The following is a 12,652-nucleotide window of genomic DNA, read 5'->3' as shown; positions in this document are numbered from 1 at the left end:
TTCCCATAAAAGCTTTGTTATCAGTGGACATACAGATATATAATACAAAAACCAGACCTGTACTGACTTCACTAGCAAAAGTTTAATCAATTCTAGGTGTATGTAGGATAATTTACAGTCTGGACTTAAAATCTGGTTAGTATTGTTAGAATACAGCACAGTTCTATGCTTGTGGTTCAGAGCAGACAAAACTTAAGGATCTGAACGAGTATGAAAAACTGGGTCCTTTCTTCAGTCAGTTGGAGTAGGAATACCATACAGCCTAGGGCATGGTCTACAAACAAACATTTTCTGGTTTCAGTAGTGCTATTAAACAAGTTCTAAGTGTGAGCTCAGCACTATAAAAATCAGCTTCTGTACTGTCATCCTCTGTAGCTAATCCAGTGCAACTTCTGTAGACAGTATTTGCTGTTCAGTGTTGTTTCAGTGGTGTATAAAAACAAGCAGATCGAAAGAGAAGAGTGTTAATAACTTAAACTAAGAAAAAGCTAAAGAATAAAGATAACTGGCTAGTGGGCAATATTAATTAAATCTACCTCAAAAATAAAAATGAGGAAGAAATTCTGTCTTCATTTACACTAGAGCAAATATAGGGCCATTCTTCTGAACTTAAAAGAACTGTATAAATATTTGTGCCTTTCTGTTGTAGGTATATTGAAATAATTCTAAAGATACTATTATTGTAGTTTTTTTAAAATAAGAATGATGATTTTGGAAATAAGTTTTATTTGCTATGAAACTGTTTAGAAAACTAAGAATTTGATTCTCTTTTCTCTCATCTTTTAAGGACTTCCAACATATCTAGATAGATTGCTCCTTCTCTTCTATAATGTGTTACTTCCTTCTGCTTTGAGTACTTGTATTAAAAAAAACAACATATGAGCATTCAGATATTAAGGAGTGTCCCTCTAGGGAATTTATTTTGCAGAGAGCCACCAGGAGGTCTCCAGGACAGAACAGTATTCAAACTGATACAGAGTCAATCATTTTTAACTGTCGAGACCTACCATAATCATACAATGCTCTGAGACACTACCTATAACTTTTATGAACACTTGAATCTACTCCTGTTCTGTGTCAACCTCCTTGTCTCTATTCTGGCAAAGATGCCTTCCTAAATACACTGTTCATCTTTATCCCATCATACCTAAACCCTTTAAGTAACTTCCAAGTCATGTTCATATCTCTCCTGAAGCCCACCTGAACTGCAAAGGGTACATAGGTGGAAGAAGGGAATAGAATCATCTAATATACACCTCCAATCCTGTATAACCATGCAACCTCTCACTGGCTTCATCCATTTCCCCTTCCATCATATTTAAGAACTTTCCACACCACATGGGTCCCCAGTGAGCATATAACTAGTAATGGAGGTTAAGAGCTCAGATGAACCAACTGAAGTCAGCAACATTTAATACACAAATAAAGTAGAATTACAATGCCTGGAGTAAGGCTTCTATAATTTGCCATATGAAAACTTATTCTAAACTTTTTAATCCAAAAATACAACATATCATCCAAAACCCAGGACTGCAGGCTGCATGTTCTCTGGAGCCAGGAATGCTCCGAGAAGTTCATTAGGCTCCCAGAGCCCAGACCTGCTAATGACAACAGTCACCAAACACAAAACAAAAAAAAGTCTCCAGGAAAAAGTCTGCTTCTCCCACAATATTTTCAGCTGAGTCTCCTCAAAGAGAGGCAGAACATAAACCATAATCTCCAGGAGCTGTCCTAATGCTTAACCATGGGAACCAAGCCACTACTGACCTTTACTACATAACGTATGTAATAAACCTACCAGGGAAATTGGAAGAAATGCCCTATAAAGTTGTTTTCCTTTCTGTTCAGACTTTATTGAAAAAAAAATCTAATATTTTTAAGAGCTCTAAAGCTCAGAACAGTTTCACAGCAGGTATGTCTTCTCTAATAAGGTAGCTTCTTTCTTTCTTACACTCTTAAATGCTCCCCAGACAGCAACATCTGAAACAGGAAACTTACTAATGGAGTCAGTCTGACATTTTCACTAGTGTTTCTAAGGCTATTTAATAGTAATAGCTTACACATGCTGTACAAATCCTCGTCTCACAAATGTAGTGAGGTCTCAACACTTGTTATAATGAAATATCCTATTCTTCTTCTATGGAATCAGAAGTTATACACAAAGATGATTAATGAAGTGCATACAGTCATATAAAAGGCAGATTCAGAAACAAAAATTAAGATTCCTGATTTCAGGATTGGAACAGTAGTCAGTATTTCTCAATACAATTTATCATTCTTAATTACAATGACCTAGCTATATCAGGAGCAGCCTTTAAACAGAATTACGGCCTAAATCTTGCAATTTCGTTGTTCTAATTTATTCCCTTCCTTCTGGCTGGTGATACCTCCTTTCGAAGAGGCTATATTTCTTTATTACAAAAATATTTTTCAAAGCTTTCCTCATCAAACTTCTTTGTTTCAATTAGGAAAAAAAAAATTGTTTAGGTTCCAGCATAGATTTAATGACACAAAGAAAAATGTGCCTAGAAATAATTACAGGGACAAGTCATAAATTAGCACTCATGACAATTCTCAGGGCATGCTACAAAGCCAAATACAGTTACACAGGGAAATGTATGATTACACCAAGTGAGTGCTGTATTTTCAGCTAAATGTTTCTGCATCTATACTCAACAACAGTGAAATGAACCAACTACCCCCAAAGTAATCAGTCACCATCAGCACTTTCACTCTGGATTTTTATATGGAATGAGCTACATACTTGTTTTTTCAAACCCAGATGCCTGAAGTTACATCCCTCAGTCCACAGGTTTTATTTGCAGAGGTATTAAACTCCTACTAGTCTCATTGACATTTCTGTTAACATAGAGAATAATGCAGACTTTTCATAGGAATTAGGTAGGAACGTATGGGAAAAACATCCCAGGGTATATATTATTGCTGGCACTGGCAATTAAACATGAAATACTGCAAAACTGTCACATCAGAAATATTCATTATGATAGTATTCTTTAAAGAGATGGAAGGGATGATTAGGAAGTGGACATAAAAAATGAATAAACAATTCTAAAATAATTTGTGAGCTCCTTATGCCTAGTCTGGACCATTTTATGCTCAGTTAAAAGACAACAAAACAAAGAGGATCTAACTGCTCCACTTTGAATAAGGATGTCTTCTTTTACAGAGGGCGACACCATTTGTAAGGTACTTCCTCACATCCTTGCGTGGAGATGGGGCCACAGCATGCAGGGACAGACTGTTTCTGAGGCAGCACAGTGACTTAGCATGGAGGGGCTTTCATAATTAGTAAGAACATATAAGGTGATTTAAAGATTTGAAGATTTTTTCCATCTAGAATGTGCTGCCTAGAAGTGAAGGATGGCATGTCACTGACAAATATAGTTTTTCATAAAGCCAACATGTAATCAGTTTGATAGTTGACACTATTTCAATATATTGTATTTCATGTGCTTTATTGCTCTTCTCCTTTGCAACAAATCTCAAAGAAACAAGGTTTGCACGACAGCTAAGGGAACAGCTTGGGGATAGTAGGGCTCAAGAGACACTCCGGAAGAATGAGATGGTCTGATTTCTTGGCAAGACAGCTTAGGCATGTCACTGTGGTAGAGAAGGGGGCGCTTGCATGTAACATGCAAGTTTGGGGCAAGCAAATACACCCACATAGAGCTGGTAGGCCAGTGGCAGTCCTCTTTTTACCTGTCCTCTTTATTGCTATCAGAAGTACAGTACTCCCAGAAAGTTTAAACTCTTCTTTAGGTGGCCTCTGTTGAGTCTGTAACTACCTGTACATTCGCTGGCTGTTTTCTTGTAAGCTGTTCTCCCCATTTTTGCACAGCTTCGTATTTTCAGTCTCAGTACAGTCTCTATTGTTTAACTGAAATCAACTTCCTCTAAAACCTGTAATTTCCTTTTTTAAATATTTACAAACTCATTCGGTAAGTGTGATGTATTTTTCAGCTTAACATGGTATCATCACATTCTAATTTAAAGCTGAAAAGAGCTATAAAACCCATAAAGAACACACTGCTATGATATGAATATTTAATAATAATGATCTACAAAAATGGACTTCACTATTGAACTATTTAAATGGATCTCCTGAACATGTAAGAAAATATTAGATTTGATGTTCCACTTAGTGATGTATTACTTGGAGATACATACACAAGACTTCTAGCTGAGTAGCTTAGAATTGCCATCTTCTTGCATTTTGCTGGCATATTTTTACCTTTACCATGATTAAACATGTTATCTCGCTGTCTCACAGTATTACTAGAACATAAGAACTCTGGAAACACACCAACTCACATTTGCTGAGATATTGTTGAAAGCTAATGTACAGGCTAAGCAGAAATATATGCAACATTATCTAAACATAAGCCATTAGTCCGATAAGAAACAATCAGGTCCTTTGGAAGCACCAGGCTTCAACTCTGGTATGTGTGGGATCACAGAATACTGGATCCTCCTCATTGTAGCTCGTTAGCTCAAGTTCACAAGTGCTAGGGCACCTGCAGCTTTCAGCATCAGGCAGGGGCTAAGTATCAGGATTAAATGAGCACTCGGTCAAATAGGCTATTAATAATACACAGACATATGTCACGTACTTCATCATCACAGTGCTCTCTTATTTGTTCTGCAGTAACAGGTAACCAAGTCATCATACTGGATCACACTAAAGGCTCATTTCATGCAGACTCAGTTTTCAAAGGCTGTTATGCTATCACTGGGCAAGTGTCATTAACATCAAAATTAGTAATAAGCTAAAACCCCATCAAAGATCAGGGCCCACTGACAAAACAAGTGTCAAAAGAGAGCTCTTGTCCTGAGGAACTTTAAATAAAAAAGTCCACCTATACTTGAAAGTAAATGAAACTGTTAGAAAGCGCCTGTACATCACAAGCAAGAAAGCCCAATGCTCCATAGTAAGTGTAGGATGTATTATTACACTTTACATTGGCCCTAAGTATGCATAGGTCACTGTTTACTGTTCTGTCTGTGTTGTCCCTGTTGATCAGGACAGCTGGAGTCAGAGCTCACTAGAAAGAGGAAAACTAGCAAAATTATGTTTATGGGGAGTGACAGAAGTTAACCTAAAAACTTCGAAGTTCATAGCTACTTTTCATTGTTAGATTTGTGTTGTTTCTTGGTCAGAACACAAACAAGTACTTTGGCTTTTCTGTACCTCAAATTCCTTGCAACTCATGGGGAGCATTCATAGTTCTGCTTGCCTAAAACATCACAGTGCCCACCCTAGGCACTCAGCTTTTTGCTATCGATTCTCCAGCACGTGAAGTCTGAACATAATTGTTAGCTTGATGCTGGAATTCTTAATCTGTGAAGAAAATGTATCCCCTTGAGCTGAGCAGGATACCCATGACTTTTCAGTATGTGTCTCTCACCTTACTGAGTGCTATATACCGGTTTGGGGTTTGGTTTTTTTTTGGTTGGTTGGTTAGTGGGGTGCTGTGGGTTTTTTTGAACTATCTCAACTAGGACATGCATTTTAGTAGAAAGCCCTACCCAATGGGCAACTTCCTTGTATTCCAAAAGGCTTTTCTAAATTCAGGAGTGGCCTGTTTTATTCTGATAACAGAAAAAAACCTCTATCATCTTCATATTACTATAGAAGGTAAAGATTGCTACTATTAATGAAACAAAATATTTAAAAATCTGTTGGAATACTAATTGTACTGAGTACCTTCTGATAAAATATCTTTCTGCTCCTCTGCTGTCTGTGAATATATTTCATAATATTTTGACCTACATTTTGTATCTTGCCCTAGCCAAAAAACAACTTTCCAACACAGCTATAGCTGAGCATATCCATAATTTAAGGACAAAGTGTATAAGTATTCCTAATTACCTCCAAAGCAAGTTTGATGAACCTGTGAAAATTAAGGAAAAAAACCCCCCAAAACAGACATATTGCAGCAGGAAAATAAGTCACCAGTGACCATAACACTACTTTTTAGTGTTATCAAACAATAAAATATAGAATGTTCAGACTAGATCTTGTTAATGTTTCCAGGCCCAGATTAGAATAAATCTAATGTAAAGATTTTCTTTTTGCTTCTGGTGCTTCTTAATTTCTCTGGAGGAGTTTGCTTTTCAATAAAATTGAAAATTTTATTGTTAAATATTTGAGTTAAATAATGTAAAAGTAGGATGCTTTTTTTTTTAAAAAAAAGCTTGAAGGCAAAAAGCTTTCAAACAAAAAATTCCTTCTTGCTGCAAATTTCTCCAGATTGCTTTCAGTATTTCCTGAAAGAGGCATTGCTGAGACAAATCATTTGCAGAAACATGTTGACTACTTCCGTTTAATTTAATATAAGGGAGAAGAAATTTGAATAGCAAAACCTGTTTCTACAATAAAAGGGTTAGCATCCCATTCAGATTGTCTGGAGATGGATTTAGATACTCGGTGCTTATTATGATCCGTTAAACAGCAGTAGCTCATTCAGTACACTATGCTATGCCTTGGATGCACTGACCTCGCATATTGTTCAAAGACTGCATACAAAATGGCCTTCCATGAAAAACTGAAATGATACATTCAAAACACTGCAGAGCAGTGAAATACACCTTTAGAAAAAAACCCAGAAGAACATTGCATAATGAATACACTAATACTTTAAAAAGACCTACTCTATTACTAGTACCAAGGCTAAGATTTGCCTGTGAGTTTATTACCTCAATGCATTTGGGAGACAGCCATCTAGCAAGTTTTTCCTGCATCTAGTTGGCATTATTACTTGAAATTACTCTATGGGTGTTCCCCCATGGCATCTCAGAACAAACTGCTTAGGATCACCAAGGCGATTGCGCTGTCTCTGCACTTCACTGAGCTGGTAAATAACTAAAGCTAATTTCATATACCAGCAACACACAGCACCAATCTTGAATTTCACCAGCTACATGGAAACCGCATTTGGTCCTCCAGCTATTTTAAATCAAATCAGTTATGAATGACAACTACTGGAAATTAAATCCAGCTAAATTCCAGCAACACCACAAAAAAAGGCATTTTATTAAGTTTAGGGTTGTGATAACCTGTTTGCACCACTGTGGTCACATAGGGGAGAAGAAACATAAAAGCCAGTATTAACTATGTGAAAGACTTACAGTAAGCTAGTTCTATGGGCCTAATTCCACTTACATGGGGATATGTAAGGGGTGACTCGGCAAAGGCTCGGAGATGACACATCAGATTTTACCAGTGCAAAAGCTGGTCTGGAAGAGAATGAAGAATATGCCAGCAAGAACTAGGTAGCCTATTGCATGCTGTTTGAATGCCTTTTTAACAGGCATGACTGCACAACAGTTCTGACAACAGCTTCAGAAAAGCAACTCAAAGATACAAAAATAATGCATGCATCTTACAACCTCAAGTAAGAAGTCCTGATAATGACCATAGCACTGTTTGCTGTTACAACAGACTTTTGACTAGATAATATCTGCAAATTGAACCCTTCAAGCTGTAAACAACAGTAAAATGTTTGCAAAGATCAAGGGAAGCAAGCATCACTGATAGCCCTCTGCCTTGCTTACAGATGAACTCCTGAAAGAAACACCTTTCCCACTGAATTCCACTTCTGTTATGGAGCCATTTACCTTCCAAAGCTGGTTAAATGATCATCGTGGTGAAATAAGACAGAAGAAATCCTTGAGTATGTTTGGAGATAACTTTGAAACAGAGGTAGGGATGTCTAATTTCTCTGAAAGAGAGGGATATTTTTAAAGGTACAGATAATAGCTGCCTACTGTTCAGACTGAGTGAATCCAGGCCTGGGAAAATTAGGTAGTCAGCAGAGAAAGTTCTGCACCCCTACTGAACAACTCAGCCTTAGCCTGCCCTGCCCTTTGGAAGTGCCTGTCTTCGTCCATTGATTTGAGTAGCTTAGGGCAGGGGCTTCCTAGCTCAGATACTTCCATTCACGGAATCAACCTGAACCTTATTTCCATTCATTTCCTTTGGGATTAAACCAGCTCTCTCACACCACCCCCCACCTCCCCATATTTCCCAGAGCAGAAACACCAGCGTGACTACTCACAAGTGTGTTTGGCTTCCCTATATGTTTGAACAGCATTCTTGGTGCCAAGTCTAATCTGGGTGTGTAAATACACGTTTTTTTTCCTCCCCCTCAATCTACATAAAGTGGAAACAAGGAAAACTGGACAGCACTAGAGAGCCTGGGCTGTGCTAAAGCATTTCACTTCTCAGTTTAGTCAAACACAGTCTAGTTTGGGTGTAAATGAAGCTGTCACCATTTGATATCTGTGCTGTATGCACGATAGTTTACAAAACATATTCTTTCCCTGGGCTACTTGGAGTCACACTCTGAAGAATCGAATACATTTGACAACAGAGTGACAGAGAGCATGGGACTGTCAGGAAGAACACAAAAAGGGCAGATGAGGAGAAAAATAAGGTCCAGTCTGCAGCTTTTTTTAACGTTAATGGAAGAACCTTTATAATTCAACAGGCTCTTGGCGGGGCCCAGAGTTCATGAGGAGGAAGTGCCTGTTCCAAGAACAGACGCAGGAAGGATATAGATGCAAAGCTGAGAGTGGGAGGAGGCAGAAGGAATAGATAAGTGAGGATGCAGAGGAGCATAAGGAGTGGCAGGTGTGATCAGTTCCCTTTTTATCAGTAGGAATCAATATGAGAATACCAAACATAATGTGAATTTTAATGTCTGTAAAAATAACATCATCTTCTATGAACATTTTTCTGTAAAAATAGAATTTTTAAATGCTGTAGAAAGATGAATATGTACACTTTCATCACTGGGATGAATCCATTACTTTTCTTCCCTGGTTTTTTTGTTTGTTTGGGTTTTTTTTAAAGGTTATAGCTTACGGACCAGGAACAACTGAGAAAAGTAAAAAGAATTCAGATATCTGGATTTGGCAGCTGGTACGTGATAATTCACACTTGTTAACCGATGAGTTCATATTTCAGTTCAGAGGAGACTGAACAGTAGTAAAGCCTTCAGCAACAGAAGTTAAAATGATTACCTTCCTTCTCACAGAAAAGATCATCAAAACGCACCACCCTTCAGCTTTAAACTACAATGAAAAATAACTGTAAACTACTGTCACCATAAAAATAGTCTCTCTTTTTCCTCATCTTGTATGTTGAGGACAGAGATACTGGCATCCTCCATAAGGTCTCAGTGGGGATTTTAATATACTGTGCCTGGGGTATATACTGTAAATATATTAGAATGCCTCCAAGTGATAAAAAAAAGCATTACCTATTACTTCTGCCTTGAAGCATTTGTCCTCATACTGAAGTCAAACTAGAATCAGGTAGAATAAGCTAATAAAAAAAATGTAACTGAGAACTTGTTTATACTAAAGCACAGTGGTAAGTGATCCAGATGTCCTTCATTCAACTGAATTCTAGGAAACATTTGCAGCCCAAGGGAAAAACAGAGAAAAGCGAGTTTTCGTTTACACAAGTCAGGCTAGCTTGGGAGGCAGATACTTCTATCAGTTCCTGTTCTGTTGAAATTCACTGGGACTGTCAAATACTAATTAAAGACATAATATTCCTAAAAGACATTTGTTTACACTGCAGCTTACAACAGCCTATGCAATCAAGACCTTGTTGCTGGCAAGAACCTGGGTCCTCTGCTTGACAAGATAATGATGAGTCCATTCCAGTGTGGATGGACTCCTATTAGCAATTTCTGTTAGCTCCCTGCTGACTTGTGAACTGCTTTTCAAGACTTAAAAAGATATTAAGAATCAGAAAAGTAGCAAAGGAGGTTGAAGTATTCCAGGACATTATCTCTGTAATTTCCAGAGCTGTACCAATGCAGGCTGCTAGGTTAGATTTGTAGCAGTGTACCCCCCAAGAGTCAGGCAGTGGGGAACAATGAACCATGAAGCATGGTTTTGGGGATGCTAATAGTGTTGGACAGGGAAGACCAGCTGAATATTTAGCTAGGCTTCATGAAACAGAGCAGGTTTGAAGTGCTCTTTCAGTGGGAAAGATTTCCATACTTACTTGCAGCATTTTTTCTGCTAGTTGACAGGACATGGAAAACTCAAAGCTGGTTATCTGTTCTTTCCTTTAGGAGGGCACATCGACTGTTACCGTGGATGGTAAAACCCTGACTCTATCCGCTGGTGACAGCCTGCTTGTCCAGGCCCAGTCTACGTGAGTAGACATGAACAGTGGTTCAATGCATGATTTCCCAGCTTCCAACATAAATTCTGTGTATTTGGCTCACCCCAGGCTGGACATCAGCTGGTGCAGAAACACAGCATCTATGAATGCAGGATTTGCAATAGCCCCCATTATTCCTGAGGGCAGAAGTGTCTTCAGGAGGAAGCAACAAATCCATTCATTCCAGTTCACCTCTTATGATTAAAGCTGGGGAAAATAAAAAAGATAAGCACTATCAAGAAAAAGCAGCGTGCAAGAGACCATGCATAAAGGTAGAAGGCATGAATACACCAATGGGCAGTCACAGCAGATCCTCTAAGCCTCAGTCCAGGCTTAATAAAGATCAACGCAGCAAGATTTGGGGTTCAGACTAAGAACACAGCTCTCTTTCTGAAGTAGGATGCATATGGCTGTTTCATAGTCATGACACACATGATATATGTAAAGGAAAAAAAACAGTGAAAATAGTTTCCAGAGAGAACAGAAAGGGAAAGTACTTGCCAACTCTTGTGAAGAGTGGCATAAGCTGATAAAATGCCCACTGTGAAGAAGATGAAGGATGATGTATACTCACTGGTAATGCAATGCAGCAGATTATAGGCAGATGATAAAAAAGGCCTTCTTTCCTACAGGAAAAGTCTAATAAGTAGTAGTGCTGACATTTGCACATTTTGTACAGCACTGAAAACATTTGCTGAAAGAGCTGAAACCATCCAGCTGTGCACAGAACAGTTCTCTACACCTGTGATTCCAACACATAGCCACCTCCTCCCTTCACCATTACTTCCACCACTTCTATGAAATCACTTAATCTTAAATCAATTCCCAGTCCTGCAGTCCAATCAATGAGCATGTGTTTTCAAGATCACAGCATGATGCATGTGCAGAGATCTGCCAGCACAGTTCATATTGCATTGTCATTTATCAGATCTGTACAGCAGGCACCTTTTATTGTATGCATCACTGTTGCACACTGATTGATCTCTGGCCATCTCTGCAACTGGGAAAGAAACAGCTAATAAAAGTGATGACCACAAGAAAAATACTATTAAATTAATAGATACTAATTTTGTTAAATTAATATGTGTACTGAGGTGATTCTGTTCCAGTCCTCATGTCACTGAGATCAGAACAGATGCCTTCCCCCTTGGTTGATCCATAAGTAGATATACATGCTTCCTCACCATTTCATGATGTTTGGCTTGTATTAGTGATATTTCAGGAATTACTCTTCGCCATCACAAGATATACCAATATGGAGAGAGAACAAGTGTAATCATGACAGAACCTGTATGTTTTCCCCTACTTTTCAGTAGCATCAATGTTTTAGTTGTTGATTTGAGTGTGTGGTTCCCCCCCATACACATTTGGTCATCTCTCTTTCTATTTTTCCAGGCACTGCTGGAAGAGAACAGAAGAATGTGTTGCTCTCTGCATTGCTCAGGATCCAAAACGCAAGCAGCCTTATACCTAGCTCCTGTGCCAGTTGACTTTGATGATAACTAAGTTTTAACCTACTTCTCTTATCTAAATGATCTTTTAGTGAGAATGCCTGGAAATATGAATAGTCTAACACTTAATTCAGTGTAATCATTGTGGAGTCAAGTGCTGTGCACAGTTAAAACTTTTCCCCCCAAGTAGTTAGTTTCAGCAAAATCTACAATCAATAATTTTTTTAAAAAACAAACAGAACAATCATTCTTATCTGAAAGGAAATGAAAACAGATCCAAGTAGCAGGATTACTTATATAATAATATATATGATACTACCTAGAGTAAGTTAAAGGCTTTTTAAAGGCAAGTCTCTGCCACAACATGTAGAAAAGGAGATAGGACAGAAACTGTCATGCCTACTGAGGTAAGAGTCTTCATTTTTTTTGTTTCAGTTTTGTCATTTGTAATAAATTGGGTATAATGTTAGTTACCCAGCCCACAGTAGAGGAGCTTTAACTGGCAGTAGCTCACAGGTGTTGAGATATTTGGCTAAAAGGCCCTTTAAAAAACAAAACAATCTGCTGCACTCCTTGAGGATCTCAGTGCTTTGTGAAAGAGAGGAAGGTGCATTAGTAAAGGGGGAAGCAGCACCCGCAACAGCATCAAGCATTACTTAGATCACCACTGTACTTGCTTCAGGTAACTTACTATCAGTTTACCAAATCCAGCAAAGCAGTATCAATCACAGTTATCAGTAACATGCCACACATACCATGCTGAATGCTGTCTATACAATATACTATCAACAACACAGCACTGCAATATGACTGAACACAGGAGCATCGAGGTCATGGGTGTTCCTGTGCAGCAGAAATCTCAAGTCAAAGTAGCCTAAGAAGTGTGTTGTGGAACAAGGGAGCAGAAAAATTATTATAATTAGTTTCTACTAAGAGCTGCTTCTTTTTGAACAATGAGGTTTCTTGCAGAAATAACAAGTGTCAAATTATCTTTCAC

The 12,652-nt window shown here is 38.2% G+C and overlaps 1 protein-coding gene across 2 annotated transcripts in view; it reads left to right on the top strand.

Annotated features, from left to right (window-relative positions):
- Positions 1-11,720, top strand: part of HAAO (3-hydroxyanthranilate 3,4-dioxygenase) — a 34,654-nt gene extending 22,934 nt beyond the window's left edge. Inside the window, exons 7-10 of one of the 2 annotated variants that reach the window (XM_010576463.1) lie at positions 7,578-7,723; positions 8,876-8,944; positions 10,113-10,199; positions 11,600-11,720. In XM_010576463.1, coding sequence (XP_010574765.1) covers positions 7,578-7,723; positions 8,876-8,944; positions 10,113-10,199 — 302 coding nt within the window. In that variant the 3' untranslated portion in view covers positions 11,600-11,720. The remainder of the gene's footprint in view (positions 1-7,577; positions 7,724-8,875; positions 8,945-10,112; positions 10,200-11,599) is intronic. The other variant, XM_010576462.1, reaches the window with a different exon arrangement.
- Positions 11,721-12,652: the final 932 nt, after the last annotated feature.

This window comes from Haliaeetus leucocephalus, unplaced genomic scaffold, assembly GCF_000737465.1.
Source record: "Haliaeetus leucocephalus isolate CR32 unplaced genomic scaffold, Haliaeetus_leucocephalus-4.0 Scaffold526, whole genome shotgun sequence".
In the NCBI taxonomy this organism is placed as follows: domain Eukaryota; kingdom Metazoa; phylum Chordata; class Aves; order Accipitriformes; family Accipitridae; genus Haliaeetus; species Haliaeetus leucocephalus.
Note: the sequence above shows the minus strand (reverse complement) of the source record. Positions and strands in the feature narration are given on the sequence as shown.